Source organism: Rutidosis leptorrhynchoides, chromosome 1, assembly GCF_046630445.1.
Source record: "Rutidosis leptorrhynchoides isolate AG116_Rl617_1_P2 chromosome 1, CSIRO_AGI_Rlap_v1, whole genome shotgun sequence".
Taxonomy (NCBI): domain Eukaryota; kingdom Viridiplantae; phylum Streptophyta; class Magnoliopsida; order Asterales; family Asteraceae; genus Rutidosis; species Rutidosis leptorrhynchoides.
In genome coordinates, this window is record NC_092333.1 from 23,696,027 (window position 1) to 23,723,797 (window position 27,771).

General features: G+C 32.9%; 3 protein-coding genes and 1 long non-coding RNA gene across 7 annotated transcripts in view; 2 read left to right on the forward strand and 2 right to left on the reverse strand.

Moving 5' to 3' along the window:
• Nucleotides 1-823: 823 nt before the first annotated feature.
• Nucleotides 824-2,477, reverse strand: LOC139857725 (uncharacterized). Of its 3 annotated transcripts, XR_011762654.1 has the most exons (5): nt 2,160-2,477; nt 1,951-2,072; nt 1,730-1,864; nt 1,445-1,653; nt 824-1,018 (listed from the first exon to the last, which is right to left on the reverse strand). It is a non-coding gene; the product is annotated as an uncharacterized lncRNA (long non-coding RNA). The 3 variants fall into 3 exon arrangements; XR_011762650.1 differs by having other exon boundaries at nt 1,951-2,477; XR_011762656.1 differs by lacking the exon at nt 824-1,018 and adding an exon at nt 1,033-1,199 and having other exon boundaries at nt 1,951-2,477.
• A 6,249-nt stretch (nt 2,478-8,726) lies between these two features.
• On the forward strand, nt 8,727-14,446 carry LOC139857737 (uncharacterized). Of its 2 annotated transcripts, XM_071846569.1 has the most exons (6): nt 8,727-10,567; nt 10,724-11,020; nt 12,302-12,816; nt 12,909-12,956; nt 13,425-13,529; nt 14,095-14,446. In XM_071846569.1, the coding sequence occupies exon 1, from the start codon at nt 8,817-8,819 to the stop codon at nt 10,476-10,478; it is 1,662 nt and encodes a 553-aa protein (XP_071702670.1). In that variant the 5' UTR covers nt 8,727-8,816; the 3' UTR covers nt 10,479-10,567; nt 10,724-11,020; nt 12,302-12,816; nt 12,909-12,956; nt 13,425-13,529; nt 14,095-14,446. The 2 variants fall into 2 exon arrangements, with proteins under 2 accessions (XP_071702670.1, XP_071702680.1); XM_071846579.1 differs by lacking the exons at nt 12,302-12,816; nt 12,909-12,956.
• A 171-nt stretch (nt 14,447-14,617) lies between these two features.
• LOC139857745 (transcription factor MYB32-like) lies at nt 14,618-15,709 on the forward strand. Its single transcript, XM_071846586.1, has 3 exons — nt 14,618-14,740; nt 14,877-15,006; nt 15,219-15,709. Exons 1-3 carry the CDS (start codon nt 14,629-14,631, stop codon nt 15,643-15,645), a joined length of 669 nt encoding a protein of 222 aa, XP_071702687.1. The 5' UTR covers nt 14,618-14,628; the 3' UTR covers nt 15,646-15,709.
• Nucleotides 15,710-23,321: 7,612 nt separating this feature from the next.
• LOC139848628 (uncharacterized) overlaps nt 23,322-27,771 on the reverse strand; it is a 58,251-nt gene continuing 53,801 nt past the window's right edge. The window contains exons 2-3 of the mRNA XM_071838370.1: nt 23,981-24,286; nt 23,322-23,902 (exon numbers count right to left, since the gene is read on the reverse strand). Coding sequence (XP_071694471.1) covers nt 23,322-23,902; nt 23,981-24,286 — 887 coding nt within the window. The remainder of the gene's footprint in view (nt 23,903-23,980; nt 24,287-27,771) is intronic.

The following is a 27,771-nucleotide window of genomic DNA, read 5'->3' on the forward strand; positions in this document are numbered from 1 at the left end:
AAACATTTAATATCCTTATTACCCTTAATAGACTTCTTAAGTTAGATTTAAAACATTTATCAAATAGTTATATTTTTAAGCAAGTATTAACTTTTTAAAATAAAATTTATATAACCAATAACAATTCAATATCTAGTTCTATTTAACATCGTATATAATGTTATTATAAACAATAAAAAATATTTAGATATACTCAGTGTTGTAAATCTCCTTATTTCTCCCCGAGATCTCGTTTTTGAAAGGTGGCCGAGACGAGATGCCCATCTCCCGAGATTTCTCGGTCAACGAGGTCAAACTTGGTCAAAGCCACGATTTTTCGGATTTTCTCGCTCATATTTCGGATTTTCTCGCTCATTTCTTAAATTTTCTCACAGAATCTAGTAATTTCTATGATTTTCTCGAATTTTTTTGTATAATCTCGTAAAAATGTATATAAATATACATGTATTTATCTATATAATTATATTTATATTAAACAAAAAACTAGAAAGTCAAAATCCAAGATCTCCATGAGATTTTTCCGAGATGTCGAGATCTCCCAAAAAATGTTCAAACGAGATCTCCCCGAGATCCGAGTTCTCCAACCTTGGATATACTCATCTATGTCTTCATTTCATAAGTTATACGGTTATACCTACGATTTATAGTTATATATGATCTAATGATCTAATACGAAAGAAAAGCCTCTAACATTATTCAATAAATTGCTCTTCGATAGCTTGGATGGCCCTGAAGATATAATATACTGATATGATAGTAATTAAAACAAAATCAACGCAATTAATATATATAAATAAGATACTCCGTAATTAACATTAACTAGAATATGGTACGGGCCGCGCTTTGCTGCGGCGAGTCATTTTCGTGATACGTTTCGTAATGATGCTGGTTACAATTTTAGTATACTTTCCAATCCAAACTTCTGATACATTGTGCTGAAATTAGTTTCTTCAAAAGGTTTATATGAGGGAGGCTGCTACTTGTGCTGCTTGTTGCTATTAGAGGTATAATCTGGCACCTGCGTTGGTCACCCATTGAATGCTTGTTAATCCGGTGGAATGCATGTAGAGGTCATGGATATGTTCTATTGTTATTTAAGTTGATTTTGGTGTTAACTAGTTCTTGGAATGCTAGTTCTTTTGATGAATGAGGAAGTTTTAGAACGTTGCAGGGACATCAAACACAAAATTACATAGTAACTGCATAACATGTATAGGAAAACACGTGTTAGTGAAAGTTACCTATAATTTTCGATGTCTTAGATGTAGATTGTTACATGATTCATTGTATAATAATTTTCATTAAGTTGAATGAATTATACAATGATTCATCATAGGTAACTTTCACTAATGCTGCACCAACACTATCTTATAGTAATTCATTCAATGTAATCCAGTACTAAACAAAAACTCATTATAGTACCAACAACGAATTGAGTATTAACCTGGATATTTGTTTCCTTGCAAAAAATTGATTGAATTTTTGTTACACAATTCAAAAATCAGCATTGCTTCATCTGAACCGTCATTTGAAGTAGATTCAGGTTCATAACTTGATTCGGCCTTCCTGTTTGTTGTGACGGCATAATTCTTGGCTTTGTTTAACATTAGTACCCGACTTCATTCTGTGAATATGTCGACCATGTAAACTAAACTGTAAAAAATACGACAAAATCAACAACATACGGGCAGCAAAATGGAAAACATCATACAGGGGATTAAGCATTTACAATGGATAGTGATAGCCACGTGTAACACAAAAACAACGTAAGATCAGTCACGTGTTGATTAATTGGTGCTCCTCCATAGATGACCACAACGTTGACACCGGTCGGATAAGCAAATTTTTGAGTTTCCACATGTATCTGTACGCAAATGAATATAAATTCGTCATGCCACTAATATAAACTATAAATACATAAACATTAATAAAATTGGTTATAACTCAAACCTGAGATGAAATATCCGTAGTAGGAGATAGAATAAGAGCAAGAACCATACGGTTTTTGCAAGGATTCTCTAATAATCCCACTAATAATCGAGAAAAAAAAAACACCAATGTCTTCCCTGAACCTGTTTAAGCACACCCCATCAAATCTCGACCCGCTAAAGAAATCGAAAATGTGTAACATTGAACCGGTGTCGGATTAACATACTTACACCTTCTAATGTTGAGATTCAAAGCATCTCCTAAATCGATGTCCGCAAATGCATTAACTGGAGGTGGCACATTCTCACCACTCGTCTCAACCGAAATATCCTCTTAAGCATCAAAATTAATCCCGTTATTTTCTTGTTCTTACTTACTTTCATCAACATTTTCTATATCAATGTTACCAAGCGGATTCGTCTCGAATTCTCGACCACCTCTATTTCTCCAACCAACACCTCGACTATTGGTTCCGTATCCTAGCCTACCATGATCCGACCTAGGTGGACCCCACCATGAACCACTCGTTTGTCCACTGTAACCTAACCCACATTCATCGGTGGTACATTATTCAAGATACCACGCCCCATCTGTTTGTTCAGACATGGGCGACCGAATACGAAGATGAGGTGGCACATATGAAGGCTTAACAGGAGCTCCCAAAATGAAATGCCCCGTCCTAATCCATCTGGACGAAGTCATCAACATTTGATCCCAGAGCGATGATCGACTCCAAGTAATGTCCTTAAAATGAGCAAATGCACAGCGGAAGATTTCTTTCATACCTGAGAATAAACATGCTTTCAAATGTCAACCAAAAGGTTGGTGAGTTCGTTAGTTTAACATAAATAATCATTTCATAATTTTAATAGACCACAAGATTTCATATTTTCATTTCTCATAAACATACGTCTCATGCATAGAGACAAAAATATCATTCATATGGATTGAACACCTGGTAACCGACATTCACAATATGCATATAAGAATATCCCCATCATTCCGGGATCCTCCTTCGGACATGATATAAATTTCGAAGTACTAAAGCATCCGGTACTTTGGATGGGGCTTGTTGGGCCCGATAGATCTATCTTTAGGATTCGCGTCAATTAGGGTGTCTGTTCCCTAATTCTTAAATTACCAGACTAAAAAAAAAGGGGCATATTCGATTAGATAATCCAACCATAGAATGTAGTTTCAATTACTTGTGTCTATTTCGTAAAACAGTTATAAAAATTGCACATGTGTTCTCAGCCCAAAAATATAAAGGGTAAAAAGGTAAATGAAACTCACGCATATAAATATTGTAAAACAGTTCATAAAGCATTTGCATGTATTCTCAGCCCAAAAACGTAAAGAGTAAAAAGGGCAAATGAAACTCACCGTATTGTATTTTGTAGTAAAAATACATATAACGACATTGAACAACTAAACGATGCAAGGTTGGCCTCGGATTCACGAACCTATATCATTTATTTATTTATTAATATACATAATTGTAATCGAACAAATATATATACAAATTTATTTGTTACATCCTTTTTATATTAATAGTATATATATATGCTTCATATATTTATTTTGTATATAAAGATATTAATTTTTGTTATGTTATATATATTTGTTTTGTAAAATAATTAATATTCATACCTATAGTTATATTAATCTATATATTCTTGTAATTGGTATTATATCAAAAATCAATGATTTATTATATGTATTATTTATATAATTAATGTTAATATGTTTATTATATAATTTATTTGTAATATAAGTATAAAATATTTATTTGTTATATAAAAATAATACTAATTGTGATAAAAATTGTGATAATTCTAATAAAAATGACAGTTTCAATAATAATGATAAAATAATAATGATAATGCTAATAACAATATTAATAGTCGTAATAATCTTCGCGTCTAATTTCAAAATTATAATTATGAACTCTTTTTGTTCTATTTCATAATCATAATCTTTATCGTACATGTGTTAATATAATTATAATCTTTTTCCATAATCCTAACCATATCATCTTCTATTAATTTTGAAAAAAAAAAAAATATGTTATATTATTAACATGTTCATCATAATAATAATAATAATAATAATAATAATAATAATAATAATAATAATAATAATAAAAGTAGACTACCTCAAACTAAACGCCTTGGATTCATAAAGCTTGGAAGCATTAAAAAGATGTAAACTGCCCGAGACGGGACTCGAACCCACGACCTTTCACTTAAACACCCACACTACTAACCATTAAGCTGTATGTTACTTCTTGATTTAACTTGAACATTAAATTCTTTTAAGTCTTATAAATCTGTGTTATTACCTATCTCACAACTTCATCATCATCATTTATTCGTCTTAATTGTACATCATTCAAGATTATCATAACCAGCAATAATCTAACTAGTTATTCCAGCCCAACAGCAGCCCAAATTCTTTAATACGGCCCAACACACTTCCTGGCCCAACAGGGAATTTAGGTCTCGGCCCAACACTAACTTTTATTGCTAATAAAAAAAATACCATGGTCTAGATTCGAACCAGTGATCTCTCGAATAAACAACCACCTCCCCAGCCACTCGACCATAATTACTTTTCTGATACTATGACATCCTAAAATCTACATAGCCCGTTTTTATGTTTCTCCTTTTCTCCATCTTCTTCAAAACAAAACCCAAGAATTATTCATCATCATCTAATGACCTCGTGATCATTCATCTTCATCATCTTCGCATCATAATCCTTCTTATCATCATCTTTTTATTATCATGATCAACACACAACATCATCTAACATAATCACAACCATCATCGCCAATTATCATCACCCATCATCGCAAACTCGTCCTCTTAGTTTCATTTCATCATCATTCCAACCGTAATCATATCATTCTTATCATGATCACCATGATTATCATAATCATAATCATCATATCATTCGTTTTTTTTTTTTTTTTTTTACATCATCGTTATATGTAAAAAAAAATATATAACTATCCTCCATCATTATTCTTAATCATATATATCCTAATCAACATACTCTTTATCACCACCGACCATGTAATCATTTACATGTTTTATATACTCCACGTTAGCATGAAACATAAATAAAAAGTATTACAACGGTATTAGCAAACAGTTTAAATAAAGAGCTGCTACTGCAGCGATTTTATGAAGGTTTTTGTGATGTTTGGAACTGTAAATAGTTGCAGAGATAATCCTTGTTCGAACATCATTTATAGTAATTTAGTGGTGGTGATTGATGGGGTTGTCGACGGAAGAAAAATAAATAAATAAATAAATAAATGCGAGTAACAGAAAAACAGTTTAGTAGCTACTGTTGAGGTGTTGTTTGGGGCGGTTTAGGGTGGCACATGGTGGTGGTTCATGGTGGCTAACAACAACAGAAAATTGAGGCTGCAGGTGGTCGTTTAGATCGAGCTAAAATAACAGGAATCGGAAAATCAAAAGAATAACGCACCTAGTAGTAAGGGTAATGTCTTGGTGGTTGTTTTCGGTGGTGATGGGTGTCGGTTGCATGTACCACCACTGTTTCCGGAAGATTGGTGGCCCATGGTGGCGTTCTTGAGGTACAACTCTCTAATACATACATACTATGATTTTGTATATAACCATCATCTAACCTCGACCTCGACTTTCAGGCAATATGGCCTTACAATGGTCACTATCTCCCAACGGAAGAAAATGTTAGGAGCTTCATTTGCTTCTTGGAGGAAAACAACGTTGATCACACAATTGTTAAGTTTTATTTAAAGACAACACAATAATGAGTTGTAGGTTTACTACAAATATTATTTTATATAGTAATATTATTAATTAAATATAACACTAGAATAATAATCATAATAGTAAAAGTAAACTTGATTGTACAGTGGATAACAGATCAGCAGCCAAAGGTATTGGATTCTTCTCCCACAGTTTTACGGAGCGTGTCCATTACTAAACAGTTAACGTATAAAAGTGTTCCTAAAAATCCCAAACTTTTAGATTAAATATATTTAATTATTTCACTCATTAACTGTTTGAAACCTGATCAAAAAGGTTCAATAATTATTTATTTTATGTTCCAATTTATATGTACGGAGTGCTAATATTTAATCTTAAAAGGGTAAAAATATTTTTGACAAATCTAAAATCTTCGTAATCAATTTACAGTTCAAGTTTTATTTCAATCCTTCATGGACATGTACAATATCTATATTAAAACTAATAAAACATCAACCGAGTGTTACTGACGTTTACTAATTAAGCTCGAGATCATTCATTTTTCATTTACTCTCTCTCTAAATATAATCAGTTTTAAATAACAAGTTTTATCACATACATATATGTTATATATATTTTTTTAAACAAATAGATTTAATATTATTTTATATATTTACAAATAGTATTTATATGCATATTTATATACATACATATATATATATATATATATATATATATATATATATATATATATATATATATATATATATATACATTTGTAATAACAGTTTTCATTATATCGCATCTTATTTTACATATTTATTTCCAACAATTAACTCATATTTTATATTAATTAATATTTCAAATTATTATATATATATATATATATATATATATATATATATATATATATATATATATATATATATATATATATATATATATATATATATATATATATATATATATATATATATATATATAATATACATGTATCTATTTACAATTAGTTGTTCGTGAATCGTTGAGAACAGTCGAAGGTCAATTGAATATATGAAACAGTTCCAAAAATTTTGAGACTCAGATTAACAGACTTTGCTTATCGTCTTGGAAACATATAAAGATTAAGTTTAAATTTGGTCGAAAATTCCCGGATCGTCACACAAAACATTAGTATTGGTTCCGGAAGGTGCATTATCGACAACATCTTTCCATGAAGTTCTCATACATGAGTGAAAACTCCATACGTCTCAAACCTCAAAACAACAACTCAAATAAGGGTTGATCTGCATACGGCAGCTGAAGTATGCACTAATAGTGCTTCACCAAATGAATAAATAAAAATATAAAAAGATATGATAAAATGCAAGTAAAGACCAAATGATTCATAGTAAAAAGTACTTGTTAAATTAGTATACAACCATAAAGGAGCGAAAGCAGCAAATTAGGATTCATAGCTCAAATGCAGATTTGAATACAACCTAAAAGAAGCAAACACAAAACGGATTATAACTATCTGTGTATGTCAACTAAATATACAAAACAGAATAATTCATCCAGTAATTAATTGAACACTTTAAGACACAATTAGAGTAAGTTATTGCAATATCAAAAGTTAACTCACAAATCAGAGTAACTTATTGCAACTTATAAGTAATTATCATCAGGAAGATTAATAACCGAATATCAAATATATGTATATCATGAAAACTCTAAAAATACTATAAAACTTTGATGATGATATTATGCGATTAAACAATAAACAGGGAATTAACTAAAGTTAAATTAACAGCAAGTATTCAATTTGATGCGAAAATAACGCTCACCCAAATTAACCCTCTCCATCGCCAAACGCATTTAGGGTTTTCTTTTTCGTCAGACAATCGGCTGGATAAACCTCGGATAAAGCGATGGACAGGGCGATGGTGTTTAGGTTGCGCCGGTGTAAATGCCGGCGAGCGTGGCGTTGGTGTTGACGCCGGCGAAGATGGTGGCGACGGTGATGTTAGAGAAGAGGGTGGATAGGATGGAGAGGAAGAGTTTGGATTAGTTAAAAAAAAAAAAAAACCCTGCTACAGTATAACAGTAAAGTGAGGGTACTGTTATACTGTGGTACTGTTATACTGTAGTGGGCAATTACGGAAATTAGTATATTGTTAAATAAACACTAACTAATTCACTTAATTAAAAATCTTAATTAAAAATCTTATACTCCATAGGTCTCATTATAAAGTTCAATTATAGTGTCATGTTTTTATTTTTAAAGTACTTGACTTTAAATATTATGTTATATAATATTTGATGAAGATAATATGAATAAACTTGGTTTTACGTGTATTTTAATTCGTATAAATTAAGTATTACTCCCTCCGTCTCAAAAAAAATGTTCACATTTCTATTTTTGTTTGTCCCAAAATTATTATCTCTCTCTCTAAATAGTCATTCAATCTCAGTAAAGTTCCAATTATGTCTCTTTTAATTTTGAAAATTCAACTTTAAATATATCAATTAATTTATAAATTACTCTTTATAACCACATTAAATAAAGGGCAAATTAGACAATTAATCACTATATTTTAAATTCAACAAAAAGTCAAACATGACTGTTTTTTGGGACGGAGGGAGTATATAACTAAAAAAGTTGAGTGAAAGTTGATAAAAAAAAAACACTTAAATTTATAGTGGATGTAGAAAGTATTATTTTATTTTATTTTTTGTTTTAATAAATGAAATAATAAAATAAGCAAAGTATTATTTTATTTTATTTTTGTTTTAATAAATGAAATAATAATAAAATAAGCTATATAGCCCAATTTATGCCCAATAAAAATATATTTGGGCTATTCTAACCCATTTTCAGTCTTCCCTTCAGGAACCTAGCCACCCATCGGATCTGCAAACAAATAAATACAAACACCCGATTTGTTTATTTCCGATGAGTGTTTTCCGTCGGTTACGTATTACTTCACGGCCACAAAAACACTTTTTCATTTCATCATTATTATACAGAACTTACTAACCCTATGTCATATTTCTAAACTTGATGGGGTCTAGATTTGTGAATCAAGGTTCAAAAATCATATTTGTTAATTCATTTTTTTGCAATTTCTTTGATGCCCCATTAGCAGATTAAGATTAGGAATAATGCCATTGAGGTTATCTAATAATTTACCAAGAACCCATATTGTGCCAATATGTATTTGTAGTATTTGTAATCTCCAATTGGTATCGAAATATTGTTCGATTTCAAAATCACAAGGTGGAATTGGGGCAGCCGCGTCTGTTTGGTTTGTTAAAGTTGTATGCACGTTAAGTGTTCGACGAAAATCCTCAGTGAAAAAAGTTAATGTTTCGGATTATCTTCGAAATAGTTTGAACACTTCAATTGCTTTTAGTGTTATTGAGCATATGAGTAGTAATTGGAATGAGCCAAAGTTGGCATTTTGTTTTTTAGAGTATAGTAGGAATGTGTTGAATGTTGTTCATCCTGTTGAGACATACAGTTTTGTTTTGAGGTCTTTTTGTCAGTTAGGTGTTCTTGATTTAGCCAAACAGGTAATTGATTTAATGAGAGTTGATGGGTTGTTGCCGGATAGTTCACTTTTAGGATTTGTGATTAAGACATTCGTGAATGCTGGTAAGTTTGATGTCGCTAAAGACTTGATTAGCTATCATTTGGGAAATGACAATAAGATTAGTTGTGCTGTGATCAACAAACTTTTGAGCTCATTGGTGAAAAATAATCAGGTGGATGAAGCGGTTGCGTTCTTTGAAAAAGTTATTTTGAAATCGCATTGCTACTCTTCCGATCCTTATGGTTTTAACATAGTCATATATGGTCTGTGCAGGGTTAAGCAGGTTGAAAAGGCTTTCAGGGTGTTTAATCAAATGAGTAAGTTTGGTTGTTCGCCTGATTCTGTTACCTATAATACCCTTTTAAATGGATATTCTCGTGTTGGCAATGTTGATAAAGCACATGAATTATTAAAAGAAGTTTGTATGGTAGATGGTTTTTCACCAGACGTTGTGACTTTTACTTCAGTTATATCAGGGTACTGCAAACTAGGTAAAATGGAAGATGCAGTAGTGTTATTTGATAAAATGATCGATCTTGGAATTAGACCTAACACCTTTACGTTCAATGTTATTATTGATGGTTTTGGCAAGATTGGCAATATGGTTTCTGTTCAAAATATTTATAACCAAATGCTCAATCTTGATTGTACTCCTGATGTTATTACTTATACATCTATCATTGATGGCCATTGTCGTGTAGGAGAAGTGCACAAGGGGTTAAAGATTTGGGATGATATGAATAGAAGAAATATTAATCCTTACATATATACATATTCTGTTCTAATTCATTCTTTGTGTAAACAAAGTAGATTAAGTGAAGCAAGGGACTTGTTAAAACAATTGAATACGAGAGGTGATATTATTCCTAAAGCGTTTATTTACAACCCTGTAATTGATGGTTATTGCAAAGCAGGCAACTTGGATGAGGCTAATTTGATTGTTAAGGAAATGGAGGAGAAAAGATGCAAACTTGATAAGTTGACGTTTACAATTTTAATTATTGGGCATTGTATGAAAGGGCGAATGATTGAAGCGATAAGTCTTTTTAACAAGATGCTAATGGTCGGTTGTAACCCGGATTCGGTTACTATAAATTCATTGGTGTCACGACTTTTAAAGGCCGGGATGCCCAAAGAAGCATTTGAAATAAGGAAAGCCGGGTTGGGTGCGTGGGTCCCAAAAACAGATGCTAAGTATAGCAAAAACATAGCAATCTCTGTGGCTGTGTGAATTATGTGACTTTTTGACGTTGCACATGGACCTAGCTGTCCTTGAGGTTTTCGGTACATGCGAAAGTGCTCAATGGTTGGCATTATCAGGTGTGCACGTGTAGGATACTGTATACATGATTCGTTTGATTATATTATTTAGATCTCTTTACTCATGATTTTGCTACCTTAAATTCGACTACTCTGAGATATTGGGAATTTAGTTGCTGAACTTGTCAGTTTTAACATCCGAATATTTTTTAACAGGTTGTGTCTGATCATTGTTTTCTTGTTCCTGCTATAACCTGAGTCTCGTTTGGTTTCACCATAGAGATGTTGTATGTTTTGAGCTACGCAAATAGGCGTTTATGGGGATATATTTTTAGTCAGAAGATCGACCTAATGCTGGATCAGAATTAAATATGGAGACTAATAGATTATGTAATAGCCAATTGCTGATAGTCAAGGTGATCAATGCAGCTCAGGTATTAGGGTGTTGAAGGGGTGGGCGTTTAATACGAGGAGATTTATGTTGATGAAATATTCGCTACTTCCGTTGTTCAGGTAACATACCTGAAACTCCTTATGGTTGGTATGACTTGAATTTTGATGCATACAACAACGTACCTTAGATGTCCGTGCAGATTCCCATATTGCCATAGATAATTACATGTTTCAGTTTCGTTCACTTAGATACTATGTTCTCATTCCTTTTAAGGCTAAATATTTGCGAAGGCAGAGTCAAACTGTTTTAACTACCAAATTGTGATATAATCAATGTACGTATGTAGATTGGCTAAGACTCAAATTGACCCAATGTGCGTTATTATTGTGTGCATTTAGCTCTTTGGGTTTTCGGTTATTCTTTTTCTTCTTGTTGGTTTTCCGTACATATTGGCCCAATAAAGATACTAAATATATGGCATGTTCTAAGAATAAGATAGTTTAACGAGTGGAATATTCAAATGAATCCAACAATTTGCTTGAAATCCAAGGGACCAATGAGAGCGCGACCATTCACTTGTTCTCACATGTAGTCAAAACTACTCCATCGCATGTGATTGACTTCCTTAACCCTAAACCCTAAACTAACCCTAAACCCTATATCCAGGGTTTAGGGTTTAGCAATTACGGTTCAGAAATTAGTGTTTAGAAATTGGGGTTTAGAAATTAGGGTTTAGGGTTTAGCAATTAGGGTTTAGAAATTGGGGTTTAGAAATTAGGGTTTAGGGTTTAGTTTTAGGGTTTAGATTGAGTTTTTAACACTAACGGTTTAGAGTTTAGGGTTAAGGGACTAAACCCTAAACTCTAAATCGGGCTAAATTAAAAAATATATATATTTGAAAAAAATAAAGTTTTTTCTTGAGAATTTTTTTTTTTTCAATCACATGTGATTGTCGCACCACATGTCGCGCTCTGATTGGTCCCTTGGATTTCAAGCAAATTGTTGGATTCAAGGGATTACAACTCGGTTTAACAACTATAAAATTGAGGACCCACTACTGTGCTACAATAACATATCACGTTTAGGCACTTAGGTCTCTGCACAATCTAAACTTAAGGAAACGGCCCCCCCTATAAAGTTTAGGCACTATTTCTACAGAAAAAAGGACCTTTTCACTTTATCGTAAAATTTAACGAATTTAATCCTGTTGAAATGGAATTAATCTGTAAAGTATAAACTCTAAGGACTTTGTTGTATAAAGTTTAGAAAGTTATCTAGTCATGGAAAATGAAGTCCAGAGACTTGTATGCAGACTATGTTAGAGTTCATAGTATTTTATTTATTTATTTTTAAAAGTTTCTTATCTATAACGGGTACTATATATTGTTTTATTCTCTTAGGACTCTTAGGATCCCTTGTCTCCGATCCATTCGAGCAAAGAAAGAATCAGGTTGCTGGATTTTTTGTTCTTTCTGAGTTCCTAAAAGAAGTTTCTATGTTCTTCGTTTAAATTTGGTAACTTTATAGTGAGGGACAAGATACAGTATATTGTAACAAGTATGCGAAGAGTATTGCGTAGGGAAATCAAATCAAATACACAGCTAGCTACACTATCCTCATCCTCATTGATAATGTAGAGAAAAAGACCCGAAGGTATTTGAACATGTGGTCACACACTCACATGGGCAATAGTTTGACTATTTTGTTATTAGAGGCTTTTTACAATTCTTATAAAGTTTAGATTGATTGATATTGACATCTGAAGATTGGGGTGACAAGAAGTTTAGTCTTTACCAAGGTTATGATAGTTGCGAGTCGAGGACAAATCGGTTGGAGTCGGATTAAGTTGGTCGTTGACCAATCTCGGCTGTAAGTAATTAATAATGGTCTTTACACTGAAGGAAAGAAAGCTGAGGTAGTAAAATCGTATATTCTGTTTTTTTCTCCAAAATTATAAGTGGAGAACGTAAGAGTGACTAACTGATTGTTTTCGATGATAATTGTTAGGGTAATGATGACATGCCAAAGGAGATTGTCGTCCTGGATGCCAAAAATGTATGCATCTTTCATATTACATTGTGCTTTACTTGAGCTTAGGCTATTTATTCGTAGTAGGTGTTTTTTAAGACTTGTCTTTATTCTCGGATAGGGAAAGGATTGTCTACATCTCACCTCACCACTTATGTGGTATTGGGTTTTTTTGTTGTTGTTGTTTTTTAAGAGTACATATTTTTTCATTATAACCACGCAGGCTTGCCTGAGTGGCCACCGAGTTGCCCAATGAAGCACACCACCCGGGTTCAATTCTTGGCTATGCCAAATTGTTCAAAAAGGGAGTGTGACTAGAGGGTGCGCATAATGCGCAATTCACCCGGTACCAGGTCTCGCGCTCGGGGGGCTTGATTACCCGAGGTTTTACCTTCTATGGGGGAGCCAATGTGCTCGTTCATATGAGAGTTTCCTCGCTTATCCAAAAAAAAATATTTTTTCATTATGAAATTTTTTTCACAATAATTTGTGCAGGTGTTGTCTTCACAATTTGGCATGAAATATATGTATTGGCTAAAAAGCATGGTATCCGAAATCGTAACGTTAATTACTTGTGAAGACGATAAAGATACAAAGCTGGTAAGACTGTTTCAAATAGAAAATCTTTAAATTATTAGTCTTAACTGATAAATATGAAAAAAAAAAACATTAAATCTAATAAATAATGAAGTACTCTATAGAATATTTCTTCAATGTACTTTTCTTTTGGGTCCACATTTCTTTCAAAAACATTAGGGTTTAGATTGCGTTTTTAGCACGAACGGTTTGGAGTTTAGATTTTAGGGTTTATGGACTAAACCCTAAACTCTAAATCGAGCTAAATTTTGAAAAAAAAAACTTCACATAAGATGGAGAAAAAAAAAACGATGAAAAAAACTCTAATTAAAACATTACTTATGATGCATGTTATCATTTATTTCTTCGAGCGTTTTCCCGCCAAAATAATAACATTCATCACAAAGTTTCTTTTCAAATGTTCATATTTTCATGTGATCTTAATGTTTGAAAAAAATATTCCAAAAAATCGAAAAAAATATAAATAAAAAATCTACTTCCCCCTTCCCCAAAAAGTGCTTCTCACTTCACTTGATGATGACCCTATTTTATGTTATATTATTTGAATTTAAGTTTTAAATTGGATCAGGTTTGGTGCATGTTTACTTCGTAAAGACCAGCTGGTGGGCCTAGTTTCTTGGTTACGGCTGTTGCTATTAGGGTCACGTGTCAGTGTTAGTGTGTTACCGAGGTCCGGGTTGTTTAATGTTTACTGATCAAACATAGTGCGACTTGTGTTAGGAACTACCTCCGTACTCTTTACGTGTCGCACTGGTATTGAGATTAAGCGACGCAGAAGCCCAAGGATGGGGACATCATCATCATTTACCAACGGCTAGACATTTGTCTTAATTTCACCCGTCTTATGACTTGTTTGAAGATGAGATTGTACGTTTGATAACATCAAACGTACTTTATATTTGACTAACATGGAAAATGCAACGAAGATCATCATAATGTATAGCATATATGTATATATATATATATATATATATATATATATATATATATATATATATATATATATATATATATATATATATATAAGAGTGGAAATATGCAACTTAGAAGAGTGACCATCACCCAACGTCGTTACCCATATATACAAGTAATAACTAGTAATATGAAGACAGCTTCAAACAAAGGTTCATGGAGTAATGAAGAAGATGATAAGCTGATTTCTTATATCACTAAGTATGGCATCTGGAATTGGTCTCAGATGCCAAAATTTGCAGGTCATATCTAAGTTATCTTCTTCTCAAATTACTCGCAATAGTTAAACTAATGCTATATTTTTTTTAATGATATGAACTCTTTTTTTTTTTTTTTTTTTTTTTTTTTTTTTTTTTTTTTTTTGTATTTATATTATAGGTTTGTCGCGAAGTGGAAAGAGTTGTAGATTTCGATGGATGAATTATTTGAAGCCTAACTTAAAAAAAGGGAAATTTTCCAAAGAAGAAACAGAAATCCTACTTCAATGTCATTCACTTCTTGGCAATAAGTATGCCTCAGTACTCTCAGTGTGGCTGATATAATCATTTAGAATAACTATAGGGACTAAACATGCAAATAGATGATCAAAGAACTTGAACTAAAAAATGTAGCAAACTCATGAACCATTTTTTTTTTGTATATTACTCAACCATAAAGCTTGCTTCTTTATATCATTGACATAACCTAATTTTTTTTTTTTTTTATTTGATTCATATATAGGTGGTCTGCCATTGCATCAAGGCTTCCTGGAAGGACAGATAACGACATTAAAAATTATTGGTACACACATTTAAAGAAACATGGTAGTAAACAAAACCTAGTTTGTGAAACACCCAAGCAGAATGACACGAATACATCAACAGTCGAAGCCGAAAATATTGATATAGTATCACAACCTGGTAACCATACAAATTCTGCCTTTGAATCCCAGATAACATATAGTGATAATTATATTAATATGGGCTCTCCTGGAACCATTGATGAGCTTCAGGGCTTTTGGGATCAACTAAGCCCAGTTGAGAATTTAGAGCTTAGAAAAAGTGATGTTTCCTTCTTTGATAATGGTTTTCAAGATTTGTTCAATGATCCAATAAGCTCATACAGCTTCTGCAACAATAATGACACTAGCACTATTTATAGTATATGAACCTTAATGGATTGAAGTGATTGTTGTACATTGGGGTTTTAATTCCTCTTCATGCCTGTAGGATTCTCAAGAAAAATAAATATTTGTGCTTCAAATTTCTAACACTGTAAAAAGATAATATGCTTCAGCATTGTACATAGGAACCACAAAAAGAGGTAAAAATCATAATTGCAATAATTAGTATAAGAAATTGGTCTCATACAATGACATAACTAGAAGTATCCCGTTATAAAAAGATATATGAAGCAACCAAGGGTCATTTACGATGGCTAAATCATCTTTTTAATATATACATAAATAAATAAAAGTGTTTAGGCCTTTAGATACTTTTACTTATTAAAATAAGGTCTCTGTTTCTACTTATTAGCACGAGGTTTTCATGAGAAAATAGTTATATGTTCTTTATACACTAAGATCTTTTCACTAATGTTCTACTTGTATGTAGTGCATGTACTGTATAATTTATCATAATTAAATCTTTTCGAAACCTTGTCTAATAGGGCTCCTAATCATATGACCATATTGAAGCAAAGGATACTAATCTGTCATTTTTTTTTTTTTTGAATGCGATACTAATCTGTCAAAAGTTGCTATATATGATTAAGCCATATCTATTAGACAAATAATACTTTATCTTCAAATACTTAATCGAGTTATTTCTTTTGAAATAATTGTACCGTTGGTCCCTCAATTTTACCCCAAAAAGCTAACAGCGTCCCTCAAGTTTTTTTTTGGCTTTCAGCGTCCCTCTATTATCACTTTTTTTTTATTACGCATCCCTCCGTCAACTTTCTGTTAAAAAAGTCCGTTAAGTCATGCCATGTGCCTTGCATGTGAGGGTAAATTCGTCTTTTTACTCTTTTCTTCACTAAAATCGAGGGACCACCGGTGCAAAAATTCTTATAATTTATATATTTTTAATTTATAAATTCTTAAAAATTATATCCCATCTAAGCTTGTTCTTCCCCAAAATTACAAACCCTAATTTTTTTTTACAAAATAAAACTAAAAACTAAACATAAATCAACACAAAATGAATTTATCCCTAACTATACCTTGCTAAGATCTTCTCCTTATTCCCATATCTGTTAAATAGATTCATCCATTTAGCATAGTCGGTTTTTTTCCTCATTTGTCATGTGAATGAGTAGAATAGATTGGACCCTAATTACTTGTCTGAAACCTAATTGAGTAGATCGATGCTGAAGTCTGATTCCTAATTGAATCGCGAACTTAATGCCTTGTCAATTCTTTCGATGATTCCTGATTGAATACAAACCCTAATATTAGAGAGCTTATCGTCATATTTTTTTTATCTGATTGGTGATGTGAATGAGTTGTAATTTTGTTTTTTTTTTTTTTTTTTTTTGTAAATCAGACTTCAGTGTAGCTTGGACCCCTAATTAGCGTAGCTTTTTCCGTCCTTTTTTATTAACATGGGCAATTAAGTGATTTTAACCCCTGAATAGCCATTAATCACGTGATTAGGGGAGAATTTTGAATTGAATGGTTTAGATTAAAGGTTGATTTAAGATTGGGTAGTTAGGATTTGTTTTGAATGGGATTCGGTAATTGTTATTGTTATTATTATTATTATTATCAGGAATTTAAAAATAATTGTTATTATTATAAATTATAAGAATTTTTGCACCGGTGGTCCCTCGATTTTAGTGAAGAAAAGAGTAAAAAGACGAATTTACCCTCACATGCAAGGCACATGGCATGACTTAACGGACTTTTTTAACAGAAAGTTGACGGAGGGATGCGTAATCAAAAAAAGTGATAATAGAAGGACGCTGAAAGCCAAAAAAAAACTTGAGGGACGCTGTTAGCTTTTGGGGGTAAAATTGAGGGACCAACGGCACAATTATTTCATTTCTTTTATATTGTAGTAATTGTTGTTACTAGCTATCTCATATTTATATATTGTCTATATCCTCATATTTAACAATGGGTTGTCATCAAACTCGTGTTACCATAAAGAAATGGATTAAAATTGAAAAGGCATAAATATAATTAGCATCTTAGTACACCTAATTCAGGCAGTAAATATAGCTAAAATCGTACTATTCTTATCAACATTCAAATGGAGAAGCTATTATAACGATCATTATTCAGATTCTCAAGGTAGCCAAGTGGTTGAGGCTCTGACATCCTTGCAAGCAGTTGCGAAAACATGATTTTTTTTACCGGAGGCGAAATATTTTTTAAAAACGTAACAACTTTTTTGGGTAAAATATCGAGGTTTTTGTGCAACATATGGAGGTTTTTGTGCAAAATATGAATGTTTTTGGGCAAAATTGAAGGTTTTTAGGCAACATATAGACTTTGGGGGGGAAAAAAATTTCACTGGGGAAAAATCGAAAAATTCAAAAATTTTACACTGAAAATTGTAAATTCACTGGGGGCGACTGCCCCCGCCCTCTGTCCCTTAATATTTTCGCCACTGCTTGCAAGAGGTCTCAGATGTATGAATACAAACTTCAAGTAGCTTTCAACATCTTTTAGTTGTTTTACACGTTTGCATCATTCTATGTTTGACTTCATGGACCAAACACAAATTAAAGTCTTCTGATGTCGAATGATACCCAACTAACGGATTTTAAACTTGAATAATTGATATTTGACAATGAGACTACCATACCAGTTTCATGATCCAATGTCATATGGTTATCATTGTTCATTTTAAGTCTAAATTCATAGATAATTTTTCGTATAGGTATACATTGTTTGTTTTTACGTACCGAGATTTGTTGTTTTGACTGATGCACATATTAAGTATTTACTAGCATTTAGACTCGTGTATACACACGAGTTATTTTGAATAGATACGTAATAATAAAGTTCGAACAATTATCAAAAACAATTACAAATAAATATAACAAGGTTTGAACATTTTTAAAAACAGTTACAAATAAATATGCTAGATTGATAATATTTGTATACACAATTTTTTGTATGTTAAATAGAGAAGAAATTAGGAGATTTTACTAATATAAGAAATGGGTTAATGAGTATAAGACATGGGTTAATATAAGAAATGGGTTCTATATAAACAATTAATTTATATCGTTTTTTTTATTTTAGGGTTAATGAGTATGTCATAAGTATCAAGAATATATTAACTATGATGTTTGGTCTTAAAGATTTGGGATAACATGAATAGAAGAAATATTGATCCTAACATATATACATTTTCTGTTCTGATTCATTCTTTGTGTAAACAAAGTAAATTAAGTGAAGCACGGGACCTATTAAGACAAATAAATACGAGAGGTGATATTATTCCTAAAGCGAACAAGGAAAACCTTACAACTACATGATGGTTCTAGAGGTTGTATGAATACAAACTTACAACTACATGATGGTTCTAGAGGTTGTATGAATACAAACTTGAAGTAGCTTTCAACATCTTATAGTTGTTTTACATGTTTGCATCATTCTATGTTTGACTTCATGGACCAAACACATATTAACAATCACCTTTTTCAATGAAAAATTAAAGTCTTCTGATGTCGAATGATACCCAACTAACGGATTTTAAACTTGAATAATTGATATTCGGCAATGTGTCTACCATGCCAGTTTCACGATCCAATGTCATATGGTTATCATTGTCCATTTAAGTCTAAATTCATATATAATTTTTTGTATAGGTATACAGTGTTTGTTTTTACGTTACTGAGATTTGTTGTTTTGACTGATGCACATATTAAATATTTACTAGTGTTTAGACCCGTGTATACACACGAGTTATTTTGAATAGATACGTAAAAATAAAGTTTGAACAATTATCAAAAACAATTTCAAATAAATATAATAAGGTTTGAACATTTTCAAAAACTGCAAATAAATATGCTAGATTGATAATATTTGTATACACAAATTTTTGTATGTTAAATAGAGAAGAAATTAGGAGATTACTAATATAAGAAATGGGTTAATGAGTATAAGACATGGGTTATTATAAGAAATGGGTTCAATATAAACAATTAATTTATATCGTATTTTGTATTTTCTAAGTTAATGAGTATTTCATAAGTATCAAGAATATATTTATAGGAAAAATAAAGCAAACAAAACAGATACTACGTGGTGCAACAGATTGAATAAAGTAACAGACTTGTGTTTGATATTATGCGTAAGTATAGAGTAAAACGATTAAACCGTATGTAGAACCGGGCTTGTGTTTGACACAATTCCCTTAAACAGATTCGTCGTCTGTTCCCAGGGTACACCGGTTGGAAGCAGCGTACTGCCGGACTTAGAACACTTGCCTGAAAAGGAGTCGGATGCGTGAAACTGAAATGAAACGGATTCGTGTACTTGTTTTGTGTGTTTTATTTCTGCAGACTGGTTTCCAATTTTATAACACAAAGTTGCAGCTTACTATTGGTATCCACATCAGTATGAAGTGGATTTGATTCACAATTGCAGCTTACTACTGGTATCCACATCAGTATGAAGTGGATCTGATTCACCAAGTCAGCAGTGGAAACCAAGTTGGAAAACATCCACATCTGAATGAGGTGTATCTGCAACTACTCCACAACCAAGTGACAAAAAAAAAGACAAAATTACGCCGGTCGTCCTTGAACTTGTATCCAAATTACTGACGTCGTCCTTAAACTTTTTTTTTTGCTTGTGTCGTCACTAAACTTTCAAAAAATAACGCTCGTCGTCTTTCCGTCTAGCTGCCGTCTCTTTTATATGTTAAACTTGATCATGTGCCAGACATGTGAGAGTATTTTAGTCATTTAGTATTTCTCTTCCCTCTTCCACTTCTTTTTCAGTTTTCATTCGCCATCATTCATTCCAAAATCATAAACCCTAATATCACTATAAATCCAAAATTCATTTACAAATTCAAATACAAAAACATATCCAAATAAAATCCTTATATTTGCCAAAAACCAAATCCATTTACAGTCACCACTAAGAAGATGCAAACCTACAACCAAATCTTTATATTTGTCAAAACCAAAACCATTTACAGTCAATTGAAAAAATCGAACATACCTTTTCTCTAATTGATACCGCTAAGAAAAAATAATTCGGTAATGGTGGCAGTTTACTAACAAAATGTGATGTTCGAATCCATCGGAAGTGGTTTCAATTGGATACAGATCGGAGAAGACAAACCAGTAGCGAAGAAATTGGAGCAATCTAGCACCGTAACAGCACTGAAACCCACCACTGTAACACCTCTCACCAGATCTGAACAACTAACCTACCATACGACCGGATTTGACTTGACGGCGGCGAAACTTTGAATGTGGGTTCGAAGGTACAGAGGATGGATTTTTTGACGGCCCGATGTTCGAATCTGTGGTGTTTCTTTTAACTTTCAATAGAATGAAAAGGTGCATGATGTTTTTTGGGATATACATACGCATATAGTTTGTTGGTCATTTTTGGGAAAAAGTTCAATTTTGTTCATAGAAAGTAGTGAGGTGTTGAAAATGGGTTTGTTTGGAAATGAAATCTGATTTTGATATCATTTTTGTTTTGGTTTGGTTTGGATTTGATTTGGGTTTAATCTGATTAGTTTCAACTCATAAATAATTAGGGTTCTTATTTTATACTAGTAAATATTAGGGTTCTTATTTTTTAAATTGATAAAAGATGAAGATATGGAGGGGATGGGAAAATGACAAAAGGAAGTGGTAAAATGACGAAAATACCCTCACATGTCTGGCACATGATCAAGTTTAACGGAAATTTTGACGTCTGTTAGACTGAAGGATGACGAGCGTTATTTTCTGAAAGTTTAGTGACGACGCAAGCAACAAAAAAAGTTTAAGGACGACGTTAGTGATTTGGATACAAGTTCAAGGACGACCGGCGTAATTTTGTCAAAAAAAAACGTATTGCAAAAACCGGCCTCGCACGGGCTCGAATTTTCGGAGCTGTATTCGTGCGGGCACGCCCATTGGATCACAGGAAATCTCAAGTTTTTGCACACCCCCACCCCCCCCCCCCCTCGCGCGAGAGTAGGTGCTAGAGTAAAATATGGCATAAGATCTTGACATAGGTTTGGAGATAAGAACATATATACATCTCATAAGTCTATCTCCACTCCTATGTGGGACAAGATGCATTCCATACTAAATTTCCATATTCTTGCATCAAACACACAACATTGAGACTCGATATCTCATTCACATTCTATCCGTTTTGGACACACTTTAGCTCGTTTTAAAGTCCTCGTCAAGGACTACAAAATCCACTAAATAGCTACTAATATGTATTACGTTATCATATATTAATATGTGTCCAAAGTTTGGTAAAAACCATTTGTTTTATCCAAAATTTCCAACAATCCCCCACATGAATGGAGATCGCTCTCAGAAACAACAATCTTCCGATTAAATTTCAGCAGTTGAATCTTGCATTCGATAGGTAGGTGTTACCCTTTGAACCTTCGCTTATGAAACGCACTTAGTCTACTGGCTCTGAGTAGACGATGATGTATTTGAACTCGTCTGCCGTTTGTGTAGGCGACAATACGCTTCACACAAGACTCTCCCTGACAAAGTCAAGTCCTCATAGTTATGTTCGTTATGGTCATGAACATTCGTCTGGTTCTGCGAGAGCTTATCAAATATTGTGCCCCAACAATACCCTTTGAAGCGACCCCACTTCTCTCTCACATAGGTGATTCACCACATCATGGCTACTGATTAACCGCGCATGGTTATTTCAGTTGAATCATTAAAAGCCATAGGCTTATCCTCTTACTTGTCACTTTTAGGAATGGACTAGGAAGTCTACTCTTATTTAGTAAACTCCCTTTAAAAAGTGTAGGGGTTGCTAGTCTAGTAATTAACTCCCCCACAGTGACTTCGCCAGTTCATACAAGTAGGTTGTCCTATTGAACTCAGATCTTGGGATCTCCAGTCAACCGAGTTAGGTTTTCCTTCATATAAACTTAGCCTTTCATGGGCTTTAGTCCCATTCCCACGCACGAATTATACACTAACTCTCTGCTTAAGCCTTTTGTCAGTGGATCCGCAATATTATCCTTTGACTTCACATAGTCAATAGTGATAATTCCTGTAGAGATTAGTTGTCGTACTGTATTATGTCTACGTCGTATATGTCTATTCTTACCATTATACATTGTGCTATGAGCTCTACCAATCGCCGATTGGCTATCACAATGTATACTTATGGCCGACACCGGCTTAGGCCATCTTGGTATATCTTCAACGAATTGACGTAGCCATTCTGCCTCTTCACCAGCTTTGTCTAAAGCGATGAATTCTGATTCCATCGTGGATCTAGCAATAACCGTTTGCTTAGACGATTTTCACGATATAGCAGCACCTCCAAGTGTGAATACATATCCACTTGTCGCTATGGAATCATTTGTATCAGATATCCAGTTTGCATCACAATAACCTTCGATCACTGCAGGATATCTGTTATAATGCAGCCCGTAATCCCTAGTGTATCTTAAGTACCGGAGTAACCTTGTCATACACCTCCAGTGAGACGTACTTGGATTACTCGTGTATCTACTTAGCTTGCTTACAGCATATGCTAAGTCGGGTCGAGTACAACTCATTAGATACATTAAGCTTCCAACAATTCTTGAGTACTCTAATTGGTTAACAGGTTCTCCTCTGTTCTTAGCTAGATGTTGACTCGTGTCAATGGGAGTTCTAGCTACATTAGTCATTTACATTGAACTTCTCAAGAATTTTATCCACATAATGGGTTTGACTTAGAACAAGTCCACTTTGGGTTCGTGTGATTTTTATTCCCAATATCACATCTGCCAAACCCATGTCTTTCATGACAAACTTCGATTTTAACATGTCTTTTGTAGATTTAATCATCTTCTCATTACTACCAGCAATGAGCATATCATCTACATATAGACAAAGGATAACATATCCATCTGGTGTGTCTTTCACATAAACACACTTGTCACATTCATTGATCTTAAATCCTAAATCAAGCATGACATGATCAAACTTCTGGTGCCATTGTTTGGGAGCTTGTTTTAGTCCATACAAGGACTTAACGAGTTTACAAACTTTCCTTTCTTGTACAGGCGCTTTAAACCCCGCAGGTTGTTCCATGTAAATCTCTTCTTCGAGATTTCCGTTTAGAAAAGCGGTTTTCACATCCATTTGATGTACTTCCAAGTTTCTAATGACGGCAATGGCAAGTACCAACCTGATTGAGGTTATTCGCGTTACCGGCGAATATGTATCAAAGTAATCTAGACCTTCTCGTTGTCTAAAACCTTTGATCACCAACCTTGCCTTATACTTATCAATGGTACCATCTGGATTTAACTTCTTCTTGAAGATCCATCGATAACCTAGTGGCTTGCATCCCGGAGGAAGATCCACTAACTCCCAAGTATGGTTTTGTAAAATAGAATCTATTTCACTTTTAATGGCCTCCTTCCATTGAGGTCCTTCAGAGGAAGACACCGCTTCACGGTAAGTTGTAGGTTCATTTTCAACCATGTAAGTGTGAAAATCATGACCGAATGATTTTTCTATCCTTTCTCTTTTGCTTCGTCTTAGCTCAAGCTCTTCTTCCTCAGATTCTACTAGTTCCTCATGAACTTGTTCATGATGTGTCTCAACTTCAACATGTTCATTCTGTAAGACCCTAAAATCTATGGCACATAGAGTTTAAATGATGTACGTATAGTGGATGAAGCATAGTGTAAAAGTTAAAAGGTCAGAATCTGCCCAGACATGGGTGCGCGCCGCACACCATAAGGTGTGCGCGCCGCGCACGTGGCCTGCGACAGAATTTAGCCTTTTTCTATTTTAAGTTTAATGAGGGGCTTTTTTGTCTTTGCACTTGTGGCCGGATCTCAGGCCTTATCAGCTGGGTTGGATCCACTTTCGGATTATATTTCACATCCACAAACACTCTCAAGTATCTTAGAGAGAGAGGGAAATTTCTAGAGAGAGATTTGGGGTTTTGGTGAAGAAGGAGTTCGAATTGATCAAAAGCTCGGGTTTTAAAGTTGTTCACCTCGTTTCTAGCTACGTTTTGGTTGTTGTGGTAAGTTCTAACTTCGAATTTCATTGTTTGATTTTGATATTCAAGTTAGGGTTTGAACTTAAATTGTTGAGAAACCCATTTTAACTCATGAAGTGCGTTTAGTGATGCTAGTAATCGGGTTTATTGTTATTGTTGGTGGATTTTGGGTTGGTGAACAAATTGGCCATGATTAGAACTTGTAATTGAAATTAATCACTAGGTTAGTGATTATGGAAGTATTGGAACCCATTTGGTGTTTGAAAGACTAATTTTGAATTGAGTCAAAATTAGGGTTCATGGGTGGTTTTGAGAATTTTAAGTGTTTTACACTTATGATTGGGTTAATTTGGCATATTAGGACCATTGTCACTAGTGTTAGTGATTATTGGTTAGTTTGGGCGCGTTTTGTGTTTGTTAGTGCAATTGGTCGAATTTGCACTAAGTGTCGAATTGTGTTGTGTAGTGACCCGAACTTTTCCATGTTTATATATATTAATTGAGATTGATATTTACATGATTAAATGTTTCCAACATGTTAAGCAATCAAACTTGTTAAGACTTGATTAATTGAAATATGTTTCATATAGACAATTGACCACCCAAGTTGATCGGTGATTCACGAACGTTAAAACTTGTAAAAACTATATGATGACATATATATGGATATATATATATAGTTAACATGATACTATGATAAGAAAACATATCATAAAGTATATTAACAATGAACTACATATGTAAAAACAAGACTACTAACTTAATGATTTTTGAACGAGACATATATGTAACGATTATCGTTGTAAAGACATTTAATGTATATATATCATATTAAGAGATATTCATACATGATAATATCATGATAATATAATAATTTAAAATCTCATTTGATATTATAAACATTGGGTTAACAACATTTAACAAGATCGTTAACCTAAAGGTTTCAAAACAACACTTACATGTAACGACTAACGATGACTTAACGACTCAGTTAAAATGTATATACATGTAGTGTTTTAATATGTATTTATACACTTTTGAAAGACTTCAATACACTTATCAAAATACTTCTACTTAACAAAAATGCTTACAATTACATCCTCGTTCAGTTTCATCAACAATTCTACTCGTATGCACCCGTATTCGTACTCGTACAATACACAGCTTTTAGATGTATGTACTATTGGTATATACACTCCAATGATCAGCTCTTAGCAGCCCATGTGAGTCACCTAACACATGTGGGAACCATCATTTGGCAACTAGCATGAAATATCTCATAAAATTACAAAAATATGAGTAATCATTCATGACTTATTTACATGAAAACAAAATTACATATCCTTTATATCTAATCCATACACCAACGACCAAAAACACCTACAAACACTTTCATTCTTCAATTTTCTTCATCTAATTGATCTCTCTCAAGTTCTATCTTCAAGTTCTAAGTGTTCTTCATAAATTCCAAAAGTTCTAGTTTCATAAAATCAAGAATACTTTCAAGTTTGCTAGCTCACTTCCAATCTTGTAAGGTGATCATCCAACCTCAAGAAATCTTTGTTTCTTACAGTAGGTTATCATTCTAATACAAGGTAATAATCATATTCAAACTTTGGTTCAATTTCTATAACTATAACAATCTTATTTTAAGTGATGATCTTACTTGAACTTGTTTTCGTGTCATGATTCTGCTTCAAGAACTTCGAGCCATCCAAGGATCCATTGAAGCTAGATCCATTTTTCTCTTTTCCAGTAGGTTTATCCAAGGAACTTAAGGTAATAATGATGTTCATAACATCATTCGATTCATACATATAAAGCTATCTTATTCGAAGGTTTAAACTTGTAATCACTAGAACATAGTTTAGTTAATTCTAAACTTGTTCGCAAACAAAAGTTAATCCTTCTAACTTGACTTTTAAAATAAACTAAACACATGTTTTATATCTATATGATATGCTAACTTAATGATTTAAAACCTGGAAACACGAAAAACACCGTAAAACCGGATTTACGCCGTCGTAGTAACACCGCGGGCTGTTTTGGGTTAGTTAATTAAAAACTATGATAAACTTTGATTTAAAAGTTGTTATTCTGAGAAAATGATTTTTATTATGAACATGAAACTATATCCAAAAATTATGGTTAAACTCAAAGTGGAAGTATGTTTTCTAAAATGGTCATCTAGACGTCGTTCTTTCGACTGAAATGACTACCTTTACAAAAACGACTTGTAACTTATTTTTCCGACTATAAACCTATACTTTTTCTGTTTAGATTCATAAAATAGAGTTCAATATGAAACCATAGCAATTTGATTCACTCAAAACGGATTTAAAATGAAGAAGTTATGGGTAAAACAAGATTGGATAATTTTTCTCATTTTAGCTACGTGAAAATTGGTAACAAATCTATTCCAACCATAACTTAATCAACTTGTATTGTATATTATGTAATCTTGAGATACCATAGACACGTATACAATGTTTCGACCTATCATGTCGACACATCTATATATATTTCGGAACAACCATAGACACTCTATATGTGAATGTTGGAGTTAGCTATACAGGGTTGAGGTTGATTCCAAAATATATATAGTTTGAGTTGTGATCAATACTGAGATACGTATACACTGGGTCGTGGATTGATTCAAGATAATATTTATCGATTTATTTCTGTACATCTAACTGTGGACAACTAGTTGTAGGTTACTAACGAGGACAGCTGACTTAATAAACTTAAAACATCAAAATATATTAAAAGTGTTGTAAATATATTTTGAATATACTTTGATATATATGTATATATTGTTATAGGTTCGTGAATCAACCAGTGGCCAAGTCTTACTTCCCGACGAAGTAAAAATCTGTGAAAGTGAGTTATAGTCCCACTTTTAAAATCTAATATTTTTGGGATGAGAATACATGCAGGTTTTATAAATGATTTACAAAATAGACACAAGTACGTGAAACTACATTCTATGGTTGAATTATCGAAATCGAATATGCCCCTTTTTATTAAGTCTGGTAATCTAAGAATTAGGGAACATACACCCTAATTGACGCGAATCCTAAAGATAGATCTATTGGGCCTAACAAACCCCAT

What these genes read in the sequence shown, in the direction of transcription:
- LOC139857745 (XM_071846586.1), top strand. Translation starts at nt 14,629, where the DNA reads ATGAAGACAGCTTCAAACAAAGGTTCATGGAGTAATGAAGAAGATGAT. An exon ending in TCAGATGCCAAAATTTGCAG is followed by an intron (nt 14,741 to 14,876) that starts GTCATATCTAAG and finishes TTTATATTATAG; the next exon opens with GTTTGTCGCGAAGTGGAAAG. An exon ending in CATTCACTTCTTGGCAATAA is followed by an intron (nt 15,007 to 15,218) that starts GTATGCCTCAGT and finishes ATTCATATATAG; the next exon opens with GTGGTCTGCCATTGCATCAA.
- LOC139857737 (XM_071846569.1), top strand. Translation starts at nt 8,817, where the DNA reads ATGCCATTGAGGTTATCTAATAATTTACCAAGAACCCATATTGTGCCA.